The sequence below is a fragment of the Rhinolophus hipposideros genome (assembly GCF_964194185.1).
Source record: "Rhinolophus hipposideros genome assembly, chromosome: 13".
NCBI lineage: Eukaryota > Metazoa > Chordata > Mammalia > Chiroptera > Rhinolophidae > Rhinolophus > Rhinolophus hipposideros.
In genome coordinates, this window is record NC_138059.1 from 61,655,622 (window position 1) to 61,675,565 (window position 19,944).

General features: G+C 36.9%; 1 protein-coding gene across 1 annotated transcript in view; it reads left to right on the top strand.

Annotated features, from left to right (window-relative positions):
- The window catches only part of DNAJC5B (DnaJ heat shock protein family (Hsp40) member C5 beta), an 81,779-nt gene extending 62,350 nt beyond the window's left edge, over positions 1 to 19,429 (top strand). The window contains exons 4-6 of the mRNA XM_081070457.1: positions 1,680 to 1,893; positions 5,468 to 5,639; positions 18,094 to 19,429. Of these exons, the coding sequence (XP_080926583.1) occupies positions 1,680 to 1,893; positions 5,468 to 5,639; positions 18,094 to 18,188 (481 nt within the window). The 3' untranslated portion in view covers positions 18,189 to 19,429. The remainder of the gene's footprint in view (positions 1 to 1,679; positions 1,894 to 5,467; positions 5,640 to 18,093) is intronic.
- Positions 19,430 to 19,944: the final 515 nt, after the last annotated feature.

Consider the following 19,944-nt stretch of genomic DNA (forward strand, 5'->3'; position numbering starts at 1 on the left):
ATGGTGGTTAAGAGCATGTGCTCAGGATCAGAGTGCCATGTTCAAAGCCTGGCTCTAATGATTAGTTGTGTGACATTGGGCAAATTACTGAACTTCTTGGTGGTTAAATTTCCTCATCTGTAAAATAGAATCATTATAATACCTATATAGAGTTGTAGTGAAGATTAATGAATTAATATTTATAACATCCTTACAATAGTAAGGATAGCATATAATAAACATTATAAAAGCTTTAAAAATGACAAAATAGCATTTTGTGCTATTAGTACAAGATTTCATCATAAATTCTGCACATAAAAAAATGTCTCCAATGGTCAAATCTATAAGAATTTATAGATACCCTAAACATCTCTCAAAAAGAAGGGTAAAAAATGTTTTCGTCAAACAAATTTAAAATGAACCATCATTGTTTTATTCTTTTTGTTTACTCTGAGTTGAGAGAATAGATTATATACCATGATTTATACTTTTAAATATTTTGGTACTTTTTAAGCATCCTGATGCTGAGCTGCTTAATTATTCACTTACTTCTGAACCAGTAATACTTTAATTCCTAAAATAGATGTAATTTTTTTCCAATTTATTGTACAGATTAATTTATAAGACATACTTTACTTTTCTGTTCTACTTATGCCTTTATTATTGCATTAAAATAAAACACTTTAAACTGATAAACAAAAGCTTAAGGTATATTCCTATATATACCTATCTATGACGGGCACAGTAGGGAGAATAAGTCATGTGAAATTTCCATTTAGAAAGTCATAAAATTAATTGACTTTGTAGTGGAAAAAAATACTGCAGATTTAATTTTGTACATAGCATTAATCATTATTTAAATCGAAGCGTAGAGGACCACCAGCCAGAAACTGACTATCATAGCTCAGTTCTTACATCCATTTTACAGGTTTTTTTTATACTTCACTATAACTGAATAATAAAGAATAGCCCCAAATAACTCCCCCTAACACACACACATACGCAATGCAACACAATGCATACCTACACCCTTCAGGAACTGCTTTATTATTGTCTGCAGAGGAGAGAGGGGCCTTGTACTCAAAGGAAATTTCTACAGATTATTTAAAGTGAAAAGACCTATTTGAAAAGTGGTAAAATATACATTTGAATACAAGGGAAGTCACAGTATTTGTTCAGAAAAACAAAGGGAGTTCCAATTTGTGGAAGATTTGTAAAGGGGTTATAAATTAGAATTTTTTTTTCTTTATAATTGAGTTAAACTTTTAGAATATGTGGTGTGAAGTTTTGTTAATTCTGGAAAATTCTTCCAGTTCTAAATGAAATTTTGATGTAAACTGGTCCTGTCTCCAGAACGCTTAAAGTTCCTTGCATGTTGCATGTAGAGGTGAGGTACTGATCAGCTTCTAGGTAAAAATAAACTTCACATGTACCAGCAGCAAAATGTCTCAGGCTCAACAACTATACAGTTGAGAATTTCTTTGAGGATGTGAGGGGAGAAACAATACTTTTGTGCCTGCACGTTAGAAACAAGAGGCAACATTTAATGAAAATTTGCTCAGTTAAATCAATATTCGTGTGAAACTTATAATTTCACAGTATTGACACATACAAAGGGTGCACAAATGGATAGTGCCCTTTGAAAACATTGTTGTAATTCTTGTCAAGTAACACTATTCCTCACTTTTTTTTTTTTTAAGAAAATTGGCCCTGAAACACCATCCAGATAAGAATCCAGATGACCCAACCGCTGCTGAAAAGTTTAAAGAAATCAACAATGCCCATGCAATACTTACTGACGTGTCAAAGAGAAACATATATGACAAGTACGGATCTCTGGGACTCTATGTGGCCGAGCAATTTGGAGATGAAAATGTTAATACCTACTTTATGCTGTCAAGCTGGTGGGCAAAGGTGAATCATATTTTTTTCCTTCAAAAACAATTTCCTATTAGATCATTATATTATCCACTCCTTTAGAATCGATCTCGAAGAAAGCCTAACCTTACCATATTATTAAACTCTTGTAAATAAAAGGAGACATCGCTTCAATGGAAAGCTGTTATTTGAGGATCGTTTTTGCTTTAGCTCATCAAATAATTATAAAATACAGCCTGACTTAATACTTCCAGACATTAATTATATTTGAATTTGAAGCTTCGGGTTAATTCTGATTGTACTCTCTCTCCCAGTAGTGACTAATTAAGAACTGACTCATTGCTCAAAACCAAAAATAATTTATTAGTGTGACGACTGTTTAATAAATTATTATAGAACAAATTTAGTCATGTACTTTACTATTTATAGCATAGGCTACATCAGCAAACACAATACTTGGGAGAATGCGTGGTAATTATGTGATAGGCTCATATGGAGCCTGCTGTGAGGTAGTGGAGGGGGACATGGGAGGGAAAAGGTGAGAATTAAGTAATGAAGGACAGGGAGTTGGAGAGGAAGAAAAAGCAAAAAAGGATGTCTGGTCAAGAAAAAGGCAACATTTTTAAGGACTTAGTGCAATCAGAACTGACTTTTGACAATAAATTTTGTGAAGTTTCTTAGGAATCCCTAGTATGTTTATTTAGTGATGGCTTTATATTTGTTTATGAGTTTTAATATCATTCTTTTCTAATAAAAGTAGATTTACATATGAACCATACATATAACCAGCTTATTTTATTATCAGCTTATTATCAGCTTATTATCATATTATCAGATAATATTAGCATATTATCAGCTTATTTTTTGGACAGTTCACATACATGTGGACAGTTCACACACGTTTGTGAAATCATATGCACTCACATTCCTATGAGTTGTAATTAATAATTTAAAAAGATGCAGACTTCCAAAAAGGCAGGTTTCATATTCCATAGTATTCTGATTACTATTTTTTCCACTGAAAACAAATTTTGCTAAATTTAAGATTTTGATATATGCAGGGAGAGAGAGAATATGTTTTTATACATAAGCATGGAGAGAGAGTCTGCAACCTAAGGCCTCATTTGCCTTCTGCAGTCCCCGGAATTCTTTTTCTTGGGGATAACTGAAGGATTCCCACTGAAACTCACTTTCTCTATTGTTGAGGACTTGGGAGGGAGACAAGTCCTTGCTAAGCAGATATGGAACGTGGAATAAGACTGTACATACGACAAGGTCATTTATAATAGATTGAACATTCACTTCAAAATATGGTCCTTTGTGGGCTTGCCTGGGAAGCTCACCTCCATAGATGACACTCTTTGCACAGGGAGGTACATTCTCGGAGTTCTAGATGCTTTGCACACTGGCACCTGCCTACATATCAGGGCCTCCTACATAAAAATGAGAATAGCGTTTCTTGCCCAGCAGTTGACAGAATTGACCAAAATTCATAGATAAGCAGAAGCAGTCCAGTAGTTGAAGAGAGATATATAACAATTCTTGATGTGGCTCTTTAAAAATAGGCTACAAAACCATCCACCTTCCCTTTCTGCTTGTGCCAAAGCCTAATTGCACAGAGCCCATTAGAGTGGATGACACACAGTGAGCATGTACTAAGTATTTAGTGAGCACGTGTCGTATGATGAATCAGTATACCATTGAAAACGTGTATTTAAAGAAATACTGACACCTACTTGTGCCTAGTACTGTGCTAAGCAACGAAAGGGGTAAGGTAAGGTTATTTCTGCCAGCGACAGACAATCTAGTTGGAATAACTAAAGAGCAAAACAGTATATGAACTGAAGGACATTTTCAGAGAAGAGGAAAATATGGGAATCACAGAGTTAAAAAAAAAGGACAAAAGTAGGTAAGAAAGGAGGAGCTTGTTGGGGCAATGGCACAGGAATGCTGCATAGGAAGGTCTTGGAGGCAGGTGGTGAGAAGAGTGTTGCAGTTTTGTTTTCAGAGTAATTTACCCAGGTCTATGAAAACGTAGAGTATCCACAGCAAAAAGATTAAAGGTGTGGGGGTGTGAGTAAAGCTTCCTCACGCTAAGCCATCCGTAGGCTCCACCCTTCAACAGTCCTGGGCTAAGAAGCCAAACAGACAGGTGACGTAGCAGATTTCACGTTAAGTTACTGAAATCCTGTAGACACACCTGGTGATCTTTATCCCCTTTGCTCCCTTTATTAAATAAAATCCGAATTCTGATTCGAAGATGTATAAACCAATGTCTTTCTAGTTCAAATAACATAGTTTTAATAAAATCATACATTTATTTTGCTTAATTAACATAAAAGGGCTTATTTTAAATTCAAATTGGGGGTTTAGGAGAGTTTCTTGTTCATCTTTAGCTGTGGCAAACTTAGTGAGCAAACCTTTGATATGCTTGTGGGGAAATCCTGGCACTGTTCGCGAGGAGGAACGAATCACTCGTTTATCTATTACTTTATACATTCATTTATTCAGTAGATATTTATTAAGTGTCTACCGCATGCCAGGTACTAAATCCTTTGGTAGGAGGGATTATAAGATGACAAACACAAAGCTCTAGCCTTCAGGAAGCTCAGTCTAAGATTAGACAGACCTACAAACCAGTCAAGGTCCTAAAGTGTCAGCCAAAGCAGTACCAGGGTATGCAGCTCGCATGGAGTACAACTGGGGCACCAAGGAGGGGAGGGGGGGGGTCAGAAAAGCCGTCAGGGAGAGGATCATTGAGATGAATATTACACATTTAGTGGGTTTTCTGAGATGACCCGGGAATGGTAGGGGCATGTCTAGGCAGATGAACCCACAGGGAGAGCAAAAATAATGCAGAGGCGGCAGGAACGAGGCTGGCTGGTGCAGGGGAAGGGTTGACAGAGGCCCAAAGCCCCTAAGAAGGAGCTCCAGCCTGGTCTAAGAGGCAAGAGCCTTGCTGTATGGGTTCACGAGAACGAGTATCTCAGGAAGTCCCAACAGCAATGCGCAGGTGGATGAGGACGCAGGACTGGAGGCAGGGAGGCCAGAGAGGAGGCTACTGAAGAGTCCAGAGCTGAGACAGCGGGGTCTGTTCTCAAGTCCTGCCAGCCAGGACAGACAGGAGCGGGAGGGCGCAAGGCATCTGGAGGACCCGACTCCACAGGACGTGGAGACTATGCCGGCGGTGCCCGGGGAGGGGCAGCTCGCCACAGCTCCTCTGGGCAGAATCCTTCGGTGCCCTTGGTTAGATCGGGAGACCTGCACAGGTTTCCTTGGTTGGTTCATTGGTTTGTTACTTTGTTTGCTTCCCTCTTAATAAGGATCACCATAGCTTAAGAATGAAGAAGAAAATGCCATACGTCACTGCTGTAGCTACAAGCCATTTCCTCTGGGTTTAACTTGTTAGACAAAACTCACTGTGCAATTTGTTTCCACGGAAACTAAAGAGTTGTTGCATGGAATAAGGATGAGGACGAGTGTGGGCTGCAGGGGGAACCGCGCTGTCTTTGGGTCTCTGGGGGGTCTGTGGCTACACACCGGATTTCTGGGGTTCTCCCAGACCCCACCACCCCTCACCCCTGTGTTGCTCTGCCTCCGTTTTCCATAGACCCTGTTTGTCATCATTGGCCTCTTGACTGGCTGCTATTTTTGCTGCTGTCTGTGCTGCTGCTGCAATTGCTGCTGTGGACGCTGCCGGCCCAAGTCATCGGTGCCAGAAGAGGACTTCTACGTGTCCCCAGAGGACCTCGAGGAGCAGATCAAGACTGACATGGAAAGAGGTGGAGTAAGAGGAGAGCATAGGTAGTGGGTGTCCCTGCATAGGCCTGGCCAAGGGCCATGTCCCATGGGATGGTGATCACTAATGTGAGAGATCCAACAACAAATGAGGGGTATCTCACAGACTGTCAGCCTTGGTACCACTTTTGCAGAAGATGAAAGGACAGATACTTTTACCAGCCAAATAGAAAAGCAGAACCTGATACCATTAGAAAGAATCATGAAATATGCTTTGATTACAAAAACAAAGCTAGTGCAATTCATGGTCTCATTACAAGACAGTGTGCTCTGAGTTCTGGGAGCTTTGGGTAGCATTGCTCATGGGTAGGAGAACCAAGGTAGAATTTCTCCCAGGAAAAGTAGTTTCAGCCTGTTACTTCAGGATCTCTATTCAAATAGAAGGGAATGGACATCAAAAAAAGTCAGCAATCCTTCACTTTTCTTCTTTTTGGTTATTTGATAATGAGTTTGGGGGAGCACTGGGGATAGGGTAGTCATTCTTCTCTGGAAATGTAGCTTCCTTCCAAACCGACACATTCAGAGCCAGCCTCAAACCAGCAACACGAATATTGTCCTGTGTAAATGGGACCATTTGCTTTGCTAAACCACCCCACACGTCCATCTACGTGTGTGTATGCATGGTATGATATATTACTTCATTCTTCAAGTTCATTCTACCGAGAAATGTAAAAGAAAAAAATGTAACAAATGATAAAATCTCACAGAATTTACAACACCAGGACTACTTCATATTTTCTGCAAAATGCCTTTGTTGAAACAAGCTGGAGTCAAACCTGCCACTGTCCTTTCTGTCTTGCTGTCATTTTCTCCTGTAGAATGCACCATAATTCTGGGTTACAGACTTGACCACAAAAATCACAAAAAACCTTGGACAGTGAAATAAGAGAATTACCTGATAATTCAGACAATGGCCCAGTGTTGTCAGAACTGCTGAAATCAGGAACGGGCACTTCTCGGGACTGTACCATACTCTGACTCTTTGGATCACAATGAAACAGAAATTCCAGCTGTCAAGCAGCAGAGACTACTTAAAGGTTTCCACAGACCTTTTATTCCCAGTCAAATGTGATGCTAAGTAGCCTCCAGTTATTACCCACCCTCACTCCAGCTTAAAGGAAGGAATCTTCAATCATGTCAATCATACTTAGTTTCAGGCCATTTTAGGATTGGGGAGGGGGGTCAGAGAGGACAAAAGGGATTTTCCTGTAACCTGTGACCCCTTCCTATGGGGTCTATTGGGGTGGTCAGTCCAGCAAACGGGGTGTCACTCTTACAATTTTTTATTGCTGCCCCTGGAGCAAAATTGTGGGCCCATGGTGACTACAATTACAAGTTTCTTCTGCCTTATTTGGGATAGAAAAGGTCAAGTCTTTTATGGGGGTGTAAATAACAAAAAGAGCAGTCAAGCAGTATTACCCCTAAATGAGTTAAAAAGAGATACATATATGTACACTCCTTTTCAGGGAAGGGCCAGTGACCTTGGCATAACTTGCTGAAGAATGATGAGCCCCGTGTATTAATCCCATCTGCTCTTGTGAGGGAGATAAACTATTATGCAATCATGTCAGGGGGCTCTGGCCGCTGCCTACAGGATCCCATAACATCCATCAATCCTGTCCAGTTCTTAGTCATAGAGGATAGAGATGGACACTGAGATTGGACAGTACTGTCATCAGTATCTAATGTGGCAGCATTATCTTAACTGGTCCTTTCTAGCACTGAAACCAAAACTAGGTGAATTGAACCTTGATATCCCATATCCAGTGTTTCACACTTCTCTGAAAAGCCTCAAAGTCTTTCCTCTTTTAAAGTAGATAAAAGCTCCACCAGGTCATTTCAGCAGACCTTTTCAGATTTCTTTTCTGGAACAGAAATTCATCCTCGGTGCCAAATTCCACCCAGGTTTCCTTCCTGCAGGGTGACTGGTGATAAATCTATGTGCCTTTCACCGTTCTCAGTTCTGACCCCCCAGAGCTACCAATTCCATTGCAGAGGTCAGATTCTAGACTAAGTAAATCATGATCCTATTTGACTGTGTTACTAAGAATTCTGATTTAAATTTGGTGACATCTCAAATTTCACTCTTAAGGACATGTTATTGGACATTGTAGGTATTTCTTAATTTATGAAAATTCAAATTTGAAATATCAAACTCTTTGTTTAACCAACTGACATAAAAAACCATTAGAAATGTTTGTCACCTGCCTGGAGATAGTTTAAGAATTCTAGTTTTATATCTAAAGCTTACGATTTTTCTTGGATATTTCTTTTTATGTGTGTATTTCAAACATGCCTACTCCTTGACACTAGCTAAAGTCTAAGATACTTTTTGATGTTGTATCATGGTACCAATCTCTGTTCTAGAGTAGTGGTACAGAGTGGGATTTGGTAGTAGAGAGATTTGCTTAGGCTATTGTGTCTCTTTCAACTGTGTAAAAGAGTATAATCTGGCTTCTACCTTTAAATAAAGGTGGAAATGTTCAAAACAGTGGCATCTTCAATAGTTACTGGAAACTACAGAACTTGTAAACTGATTCCCATCTCTTTTTCAAAATAAAAATGTACTCCCAGTGAATCCTAGGAACACAGGGGAACTCTATTATTCTTATGACTCAATCAGGGACAAATATAAGAGAGACAGTGTGTTGGGGGGAGCCCATCCCCCCTTTTTGGAAATTTGAAAGATAGAGGTAATAGATACTAGATTACTTCTCTTCCTTTCAAACGTTCACAAATTAGAAGTTCCGTTTTGTGAAAATTTGAGGTTATATTGAAAAAAAGCTCATTTAGACCCTACATTCCTGTTAGCTAAACACCACAATAAAATCAAAACAACAACAAAAAAAGAATGAGGAAGAGTTAGCTAAACGCCACAATAAAATCCTAGCCAAAAGGGTTTTCTAGACCATCTTGAGATAGAATCCCATTCCCTGGGACAGTGTGTGTGTGTAGAGAGAGAGAGAGAGAGAGAGAGAGAGAGAGAGAGAGAGAGAGAGTGAGAGAGAGAGAGAACACAGAGGCAAGAACGTAAATGGGAACTAGTTATGTCTGAAAACGCTGTCCAAGCAAACCCAAAATGCAAGAGAGAAATTCATTTTTTTTCTAAGCTGAAGGCAGTGAATCAAAAACTCCTCTTGTGGAGTCACAATTCCCCCCTCCCCATTTTTTTTTTTTTTTGAAAAAGAGACAATAAAGTATCTAAAGGAGAAAATTTTATAGTGTTGACCTTGGATCCAAAAACGTGAGATTCAGTGCATAGAAAAATCTATTGATTGCTTAACTGTTCCTGCTACTCACCTGGATGAAACCCAAATAAATTCACAGCCACTGAGCTGAAGAGGCCATATGGCTTCTAATTAGACTCTTGCTCTCAGCCAAGATATTGAGACACTTACTACATTTGCTGTTAAGCATTCATCACACTTTACTGCCCAGGAAAAGGGCACCAAGGAAGAGATTGAATTAATTCTTCTAATTTCACTAACCCTCACTCAATCTTCTTCCTACTCTCTTTCCCCCAATCAGAAAGAGTCAATTTCTAAGTGATTTATGGAAAATAATTCTTGCAAAGCCCTTTATTCCTTCTTTATACGAAAATTTCAAGCAAGCATCATCAAGGCCCTGGGCCAGGGGAGTAGGACAAGTGAGTCAGCTCAAACTACCCCAGAAGCAGCTCAGAGCAGATCCAAGGTTTCTTCGATTTTTGTTGCCAAGATTCAGTGAGCAAATTTACTAGACAGGTTTATCAAGATACTCTTTCAAAGGCAAACATTAATTGAGCACTTAATGTTTGCCTGACACTGTGTTAGGGGCTAGAGAAAAGAATTCGGCAGAGGCGATTGAGAGACAAATACTAAACAAGTACACAGAGGTGGTTAATGTACAGGGGTAATAAGCCTGCCAAAGGAGAAGCACGGGGGCAGTGAGAGAGAATGGTCAGGGGCCTGACCTAGATATGGGTGAGGACAGCTTCTCTGAAGAAGTGCCATTTAAAGCTGAAGACTTAAAGAATGAGGAAGAGTTAAGGGGTAGGAGATTATGGGGATGCAGAACCCTAAAACGGATGAATCTTGATACCAGCAAAGCACTTAGCACAATATCCCCTGTATCCTGTGGATAAGATGGCAAATGGGGCTCCAGATGCCAGGCAAGGCAGGCACAGTCATACTGGGCTGTTCTATTGAACAGTTTTAACAAGGAATTGAACGAAGCTGAAGTTGTGCAGAGATCATATTTGCAGATAACCCCAAACTGAAATATGCTCAGACAAAGGCTCATACCATCAAAGTGAAGTGTGATAGGTGGAAAACAGCTGGAATCCTGGACAGTTTGCTAGAGAAGAGCAAGAGCAGTAGGATTTAACTAGGGAGGGGGTAAAGGAGTTGAGAGAAACCCAGGAGGTTCTGAGGAGGAAAGTGCAAAAAAAAAAAAAAAAAAAACAACAGAGAAGGTGAAATATTATTCAGTCATAAAAAGGAAAAACGTACTGAAACATGCTACGTTGTGCTAAGTGAAAGAAGCCAGACATAGGAGAACAGCTATTGTATGATTCCATTGGGGGGAAGGAAGGAACAGAGAGCAACTGCCTAATGGGTTCTGGGTTTCCTGTTGGGGAAATATTTTGCAACTAGATAGAGGTAATAAATTCTACATTTAGTACATTCTGGATGTACTAAATGCTACTAAATTGTTCCCTTTAAAAATGGTTAATTTTGTTCTGTGACTCTCACCTCGGTTTAAAAGTGTGTAAGTAGAGGAGACCAAGTAGACCAAGTAGACCAAGATTTGACTAGAGAAACTAAACACACTTCCTGCAGAAGAGAGTTCTTTGTTCCCTGAAAATTCACCTATGGCAGGAAGTGATGATACCATGGGCCTAAAAAAAGCATCGAGATTCACAGTGTGGGGAAATAGGAATGCTGATTATCAGCCTATACGCCACCTCCCTGAGAGCAGTACTCAACCCCATTTCAAGCCACGATAGTTACCGGTTGGGGTTTTGGGGGTAATTCATTTAACTACTTTATCAGTCATTGTTTCTATTAAACATTTAATACATACAAAGATTATGATCTGACTTTCTACATTTCAGAAAAAGAATATTGCCATTATCTTTTAAGTTCTTTGCTTTTCCCTCTTCAGAGGTAACTGCTATCTTAAATCATTTGTAATCGTTTTCTTTGTTTTCTTCCAGTTTTATTGAGGTACTTAATTCAGTTCTATAACTGTTATAAGTTTAAGGTGTTCAGCATCATGACTTGACTACATATATTGTGACAGAATTACCACAATGTTTAGGTAACATCCATCATCTCATATAGATACCGAAGGAAAAAAAAAGAAAAAAAATTCTCCTTGTGATGAGAACTTTCAAGATTTACTGTCTTTGCAACTTACAAATATACCATATAGCAGTTGTTAACTATGTCATCATATAGTACATTACACCCATTGTACTTATAAATTTGTCTTATAACTGAAAGTTTGTACCTTTTAACCACCCTAATCCAATTTCACCTCTTCCTTCTCCCTGCCTTTGGTAACCACTAATCAAATAATGTATTCTAGGAGTTTGGATTTTATTTTGTTTTTAGATCCCCATATAAGTGAGATCATACAGTATTCATGCTTCTCTGACTTATTTCACTTAGCATAATGCATTTCCTTATTTTTTATGGATGAACAATATTGCATTGTGTATATATACCACATTTTCATTATTTATTTATCCATCCATGCACACTTACTTTACTTCTATCCATGTCTTGGCTATTGTAATGTAATCACTTTCTTATTATTCTTTTTAGTATTATAACTATAAATGTTTATATTCCTAATCAGTGTGTCGCTTGGTTTTGCATATTTTTGAACTTAAATGAATGGACTTCTACTCAACAATTATCCTTCTTACTTGCCTTTTGTTTTGTTTACTGAACATCACATTTCTGAGATTCATTCATTCACATTGTGACTGTATTCATTCATTTTCACTGTTGTAGAACACTCTTCTGTGAAAATACCTCATCATTTATTTATCTGTCCGACTGCTAATGGATATTTAGGTAGTTTCAACTTTTTTTGCCACTACAAACAATGCTGTTAATGAACATTCTTGTACATCTCTCCTGGTGCATGTGTGCTAGAGTTTTCTAAGTATATACGTAGGAGTAGGGTATCTTAGTCAAAGAGTATGCACATCTACAACTTATTTACAAAACTTACTGTTTTGTAAAACTGTTGCAGTAATTTCCACTCCCAAAGCTAACAATAGTTCCTGTTGCTCCACATCCTTACCAAAATTTGACATCACCAGACTATAAATTTGTCCCAGTCTGGGGGGTGGGACATGGTATACCATTGTGGTGCTAATTTTTATCTCCTTGATTAGTAGGAAAGTTGGACATCTTTTCATATGTTTATTGGTCATTTGGGTTAATCTTCTACAAAATGTCTATTCAAATTATTTGCAGGTTTTTTATTATAACATCTGCCTTTTTCTTACTGATTTTTTTATAATATATTTGGGTACTATATTGATTATGTTTGTTTAAAATACATTCTCAGTTTATACTTGGTGTTTCACTTTTTATGGTGCCTTTTGATGAACCCGAGTTCTTAATTTTAATGTAGTCAAAATGTCAATCTTTGCTTGTTTATATGTTTAGTAATTTTTGTGTTTTGATTAAGAAATCTTTCCCTATGCCTATACTGTCTTCTCACAGTTTTATAATTTTCCTTTTCTCATTTCCATGTTTAGTTATCTGGAATTAATTTTTGCATGTGGTATGATGTAGGGTTCCAATTTCATTTCTTTTCCATTCAGTAAACAACCGTTCCAGCACACCGATTTCTAGTCTTGGTTTTGGCATATATTTTCAATGGATATATGGAGCCGTTTCTTGGCTCTCTGTTCTTGTTCCTTGGTTATTTTGGGAGAACTTGTCTAAACAGTATTAGGAATTGCAGTAAATGAGCCTAATATTGCATTTATTACAATTCTTAATACTGTTTAGACAAGTTCTCCCAACTTGTTCTTCAGGTGAGTTTCACATATCTTTGGCCTTTTGCTTTTCCATATAAATTTTATAAGCAGCTTTGTCAAGTTCTTTAACAAAAGTTTTTTAAACAAAACCTTTGGGATCTTGGTTAGAATTGTAGTGACAATGTAGATCAGTTAGGTAGAATTGACATCTTTAAAAATGTGAGTCTTCTAATATGTGGTATGGTATATTTCTCCATTTATTTAGGTCTTCTTTACTGGCTTTCAATAAACATATATGTTATATATCTTTGGTTACATTTATTCCTGAATACGTTACCCATTTTTATATAATTATAAATGAAATTGCATGTATATTAGCTTCCTACTTTTTTGGTATATAGAATTGTACTTTTTAAATATTGATTTTGAATCCAAGAAATTAAACTCTATTTCTAATTATTTATCTGTAAATTCTTTATGGTTTCTACATAACTGTTTATATCATTTGTGAATAGTGATAGCTTTGATTCTTCCTTCCCATCCCTTATCATTTCTTTTTCTTTTTCTTGGCTTTTTGTGTTTGCTGAGACTCATAGTAAAATGTTAAATAAAAGATGCTTGCAAGATTTTATCATAGTTATGAGGTTTGCTGTGGATTATTGATCAGGTTAAGAAAAAACTGTCTTCTAATCCTATTTTGTTAGAATTTGATTTGATGGGTCTGAAATTCTATGAAATCCTTTTTCTTCATCAATTGAGATAATCATGTTTTTTCTATTTTAATATATTCACATGAAGAATTATATGAATTGGTGTTCCAACATGAGGACTATCTTGAATTCCTGAGATAAACCCAATATGTTTTATTGGGTTTATTTCTCTCTATAGGATTTTGTAGAACCTTCTGGGCTGTGAGACTGTAGAAGTTTTAAATTATTGATTCAATGTATTTAACGTTTATAGACCATTTGTTTTCTTTCTTTTTTATTGAAAACTTAGTTCTTCAAAACGACTTATTATCTTTTAGGCATCTATAGGGTCTGCATTATTGTCCCATTTTCCATTCCTTATATTGGTTATTTCTGCTTTCTTTTTTTTAGTCATTCTCACCAGATATTTGAAAATTTTATTCTTCTCAAATAAGTAATTTTTGGTTTTACTGATTCTCATGTATATGTTTCTACATAATTAATTTCTTTTCTTTCTTGCTTCTCGTAATTGATTCTGTTAATTTTCTGACTTCTTAATTTTTACACTTCTTAATTTTTAGCCCTTCTTCTATTAAGCTAGTAAGGCTATAAATTTTCCTAGAAATACCAGTTTAGCTTCAAACACACACACACACACACACACACACACACTCACATTCTTATAGTGTTCCTATAATCTGAGTACTAAATATTTTCCAACTTCTATTACAATTTTTTCTTTGATCTATAAGTTAGGCCTATATGTGTCTTAATTTGTAAACCTGGGGGTTTTCCAGGTTCTTTCTTGTTGTTTGTGTCTAAATTAACTGTGCTGTGATCAGAGAATGGGGACAGCATGATACAATACTTTGAACTGTCTTGAGGATTGCTTTACAGCCTAGAACTTAATTTTTATAAATTTTTCACTGCTTCAAAACAACACATTCTGCATTTATTAGGTTCACTGTTCCATATATGACTATTTAAATAAAGGTAGTTTATTACACGTATTAATTTGCTAGAGCTGCCATAACAAAGCACTACAGACTGAGTTGCTTTAACAACAGAAATTTATTCTCTCACAATTCTGGAGGTTAGAAGTCAAAGAGCAAAGTGTTGCACGATTGGCTTCTTCTGAGGCCTTAATTCTTGGCATGTAAATGGACATTTTTCCCTCGTGTCTTCACGTTGTCTTTCCTCTGTATGTCAGTGTCCTAATGTCCTCTTCTTACAAGGACACCTGTAATCTATATTGGATTGAGGTCCACCCAGAGGACTTCATTTTAACTTAATTGCCTCTTTAAAGAAGCTCTCTTCAAATATGGTCACATTCTGAGGTAATGAGGATTAGGATTTCGACATACAAACTTTTTTTTGGGGGGGGGCTAGGAGGGCAGACACAATTCAGTCCACAACATCACACTTTTCAAATTCTTTATATCCTTCAAGATATTTTTGCTTGCTTCATCAGTTACTGAGAGAAGCATTCAAATCTTCCACTGTGATGATGGATTTTTCTATTTCTAAAGTTCTTTTTTAAAGTTCAATTTTTGCTTCATATACTTTGAAGATACGTTAATAGTATATGTGTTTAGAATTTTTATAGCTACTTGGTGAATTGAACATTTTTTCTGTCACTACCTTCTAGCTCTAGCAATGCTTTTAGTTTTTTAATTTTGTCTGTTAAACTATAGTTACAATTAGCTTTCTTTTTGTTGATATTTGTGTGGTAAATGTTTCCATCCTTTTATTCTCAACTTTGTTTTTTGTCCTCATGTTTTTTGATGTGTCTTTTGTAAACATCTGTGGGGACAGAGCCCCCGAAAGCAGTTTCCAGGCTCTCGGCCTCACATAGAAAGGTGCTGGCTCGGGTAGTAAATGGCCATCAACTGTGATCAGATGGCCATCAGCTGTGGCTAGTTGGCCGTCAGCTGTAACCCGTAAGCCATTGGCTACTAATATAACTGCTGTGGCTACGCTAGCAGAATGAATGGGGGCTAGCAAGAGCGGATTGCAGAGAGGCGGATGCCACTGGTGAGATTATAGTGATATGATTCCCCTACCTATGGCTCCGTGGGTGTTCCTTTTTGGCCTTACCGTGTCCTGCGTTCTTGCGCGGGGAGCAGGATCAGAGACTCCGCAGGCCGCCCCGCACGACAATATCATATAGCTGGAGGGATTTATTCAGCCTGACAATATTTTTTCTTTTAAATAAAAGAGTATTAATTCCACTTGTACTTATTATAATTAATGATATATTTTGATTTTTAGTACTAATTTACTCTTTTGTGAGAGATAGTATAGTGTTGTCTTTAAGAGAACAAATTCTAACACATACTGCCTAGGTTTGAATACCAGTTCTATTACTACCTGTGTAACTCAGGCTAAATACTTAAAATTCTCTGTGCCTCAGTTTCCTTTACTGCAAAATGGCTATAATAATACCTGGTAGAGCTATTATTGAGTCAACATATGTAGTACATAGTGCTGAGAACAGTGCTAGGCCTGTGTATATTATATACATGTTTTCTATTAATATTTCATTCTTATAATTATCACTTTAAATTGACTATTTTTTCTGTTCTCTCTTCTTTACTTTTTTTTTCTTTCTTTTGTATTGATAGAATATGTTTTTCCTATTCCATTTCTTTTCCTCCTCCAGTTTGGAAATTATATTCTCTGTCCTATTCTTTTAGGGATACCCTAGAAATTTATCAAGTATACTCAAGTTATTAAAGTTTAAAGTTAATTCTTATCTTTACCCCTCCTAAACAATACCAGAACTTCATAACACTTTAACTCTGACCACCTCCATTCTGCTTTATACACTATTATTGTATTTTAATTTCTTCTTAATTTTAAGCTTCATAAATTATTATTATTGCTTTATATAGTCAATAATCATTTAGTTTTACTCACATATCTACCATCTCCTTTACTAATCATTGATTTTTACAGCACAAAATTTCCATCTGATAGCACTTTCTTTCTGCCTGAATTACATCTTTTAAATTGAGACTTCTGGTGGCACTATTCTGTTTTTATTGTCTGAAAATACCTGTATATCATGCTTTAAAAAAAAAAAAAAGTAACAATAAGAGGGTTTGCCAATAAATTTAGGTTGATAGATACCTTCTTTTAGCATTTTGAAAATATAACTCCTTAGTTTTCTCCAGTTTTCATATTTGCTATTGTAGAAAAGTAAGACTGCTTACAAAACCATTGTCTTTGATGTTCCTGAATATCACTAAGACATTTTAAATATGAGTTTCTTTTTAATTTATCTTGGCTGGTTCTTAAATCTATGGATTGGTATCTTTAATCAATTCTAGGAAATTCTCAGCCATTAAATTTTCAAATATTGCCTCTGCTCTTCATTTCTTTATGAAAGTCTTACTAGATATGTTAGACCTTATTATTCTGTTCCTCGTATCTTTTAACCTCCTTTATATTTTACTGCTTTGTTTCTCTGTGTTATATTATGATTAATCTTCTCAGATCTGTCATCCACTTCACTAATTCTTTAGCTGTTAGACCATTCATCAAGTTTTTAAAATTTCAGATGTTTTAATCTCTAGACATTCTTTTTTATTAATTTCAAAATTCATTTGGTCATTTAAGAAAACAACTTTTTTTTTTTTCCTTTTAATTCTATGCCTGGTAAGTGTAGGGTTTGAAGTCTTTCTGGGTCTGATTGGGCCTTCTGTTGTTTCTACTGGCTCTCACTCAGTATGCATTGTTTGTATGTGTAATGTTTCCTTTTCTCCTCCTCAATCAATCTCTCTCCTTTCTCCTCTCTCTTTCTCTCTCTCTCTCTCCCTCTGTCTGTCTGTCTCTCTCTCTCTCTCTCTCTCTCTCTCTCTCTCTCTCTCTGTCTCTCTCTGCCTCTCTCTGCCTCTCTCTATCTGTCTCTCTCTCTCTGTCTCTCTCTCTCTGTGTCTCTCTCTCTCTCATCCTCCTATCTCCTATCTCTCCTATTTGTTTTTACTATGAATTCATGTTTCTTGCAAATTTTTAGTGATTAAGGCCTGGGTGGACAGGCCATTCACATCGGCTAATGCTTAGGAGCACATCTTGTACTGGACCCTTTTAAACGAAATTACCAGCTTGAGTTTTTTAAGAACACACAGGTATTAGAAATTTGGTCTGGCAATTAGTGTGCTGACTGGCTTGACATTAAACATTTTAAGGGGAGCCCTTTCCTCCCTCAACTCAGCATCAAAACTGAAGAATAACAAATTTCTTTGCAGATTTAGAGGTATAGCGATTTAGAGAGCACATAACCATTTTGGGTACTAGCTTTATGTGGAGAGCTTCCTATTAGACTCTTTACCTAAGCAAGCTCTGGGTTTTGACCTCTCTCCCAACCAGGAGCACATATTTAATTGTGTACTGCACAACTCTAGGCGGCATTTTTCATATAGAGAGACACTATAGTCTATATGACATATGTAATGGGACTGTCTTCATTCCCACAGGATGGTAAAAACTAAAGTTCAAGTTCACTAAGTTTAGCAATTGCTTCAAAGTGAAAGCTGGGTTCAGTTGCTTTGGTTTTATAATTCTATAACTGAGAGAACTCCAACAAAGAGTAAAGATAATGTCTCCTCCCTTCTGAAGTCCCATAAAGGGTAGGTATCCTCAATAGCTTACAAACAGAATTGATTTGCCAATCATGGTTTCAACAAAAATATCCACCACTTGCCCCATTAAAGGAGACATAGCATAAGAGGATGTTCATTGCTTTTCTTTGTTTATTTTTAGATGTGGACTTTCCTGTTGTTCTCCAGCCTACAAATGCAAACGAGAAAACACAGCTAATCAGAGAAGGACCTCGAAGTTATTGCACAGACTCTTAATATTGAGCCCACTGAGGGTTCACAGTGCCTGCTCTTGGTTCAGCCATGTCTCCAGGTGGTCATGGGGGGAAGGTAGGGACCATGAAATGCTGTGAACTTTTCCATATTTGTATTTTATTTTTAGGTATGGAAAGATAATTGCTACATAACTTCCCCAGTATGCACATTCACTCTTTGAGTAGAATTCCTAATGAAACACATTCCATTTTAATGAATAACCGCCTAAAGAGTTGTTTTATGCTCCTTTCATGAGGTAAGACAGTGGCACTGGACAGGCTTTATAAGCCTGCCCTTCATGTGAGCCAGACCTCATTCCTTACAGACTAAAGTATCATTCCAAAACAGAGGCCACTTTTCATCTATTTAGCTAAATGCAATATTCGTATCTGCCATAAATATCATCAGTAAAATATACATGAGAATTTAGGAGGAAATTTCCAGGTGTGTGGAGATCTTTCCCTATCAATATTCAATATGGTTACAGAAATTTCAAGAGACAGGAAGAAATTATTAGGTTTAAAAAAGGCAAACCATATTATTTTACAGTATATTTTTGAAATATTAAAAATTATCTTTCCCTGAAAACTGACCAATAAAACCAGGAAGAACAGGTTTTGTGTGTACTTTTAAATTGGCAACAAAAACAAAACTTCAACCTGATTAAATGTTATAAATGATCCAGAAAATCATTCTGAGCTCAAACCAGCCCCAAACAATGTGTTGATCATTTTTAAATAAAAATAATTTCTGTACAACTGGCCTAGATTAGCTAGACTAAAGAAAAAAACACACATGAAGTAAAGAGTAGAATTCTAAATTCTATAGCCTAAATTTAGATTTAAAGGCATATTACTTACCCCATTTTTGGTGGGATTAATTACATTGACCAGAAAATGCTCAGCTCTGTTCATGTGGAACATTTAAGCTTAGAGCTTATCTCTGTATTTCCTTGTTTGATCCTCATATTCATTATATGATAGAAACCATGTGCCTTTTCCAAAATAGTACAGCAGCAAAAGTGTTTGTTTTTCTAGGCCTTTCTTAGATCTTTATATAACATTACATTTTTCAATATCTTGTTATGTTTTTATATACTATTATTAAATGTCATTTTCTTTTCTCTTTGTTTCTTATTCCCTCTATCACTAAATTACAATTAACTGAGGTTAAATATACATTGTGAGAATTGGTGTGATAGTTCTGACAGTTCCGATGTCATTAAAACTCTGCTCTAACTCTTGAGTTATTGGAATATTTTTTTCATCAACACAATCAGTAGAAAGAGCCCTGGTTTGAAAGGTAAGAAACATGGTTCTAATCTAAGTTCTACTAGCAATTTGTTCACTAAGTTCAAACTAGCAACTTGATCGAGTGAGATGAGAATAACGTGGCTAACCTCCCTATGACTCTTTTCATATTTGCTGTTGCCTTCTGAGTTGCTGTGAGATCAGATGAAATAGTTGAGGTGAAAGAACTCTGAAAAGTCAAGTGTTTAACAATATAAGGTGGTCTGACACCAATTTGTATATGTGGAGACTCACAGACAAATGCAATGTGACTTCTTATGTCACATTACTCTCAACCAACAAGACCCACGAAGATTCCCAATACCAACAGCTAATGACCAGCTGTCAGGGCCGGACACTGAGACCTCAGGAACAACCGGGCTAGAGCAAGACTAGAGGCTCAAAACTCACTCACATGGAAGACAAAGACATAACCCCTGCAGGCCCCTTACAGCCCTGGAAATGGGAGG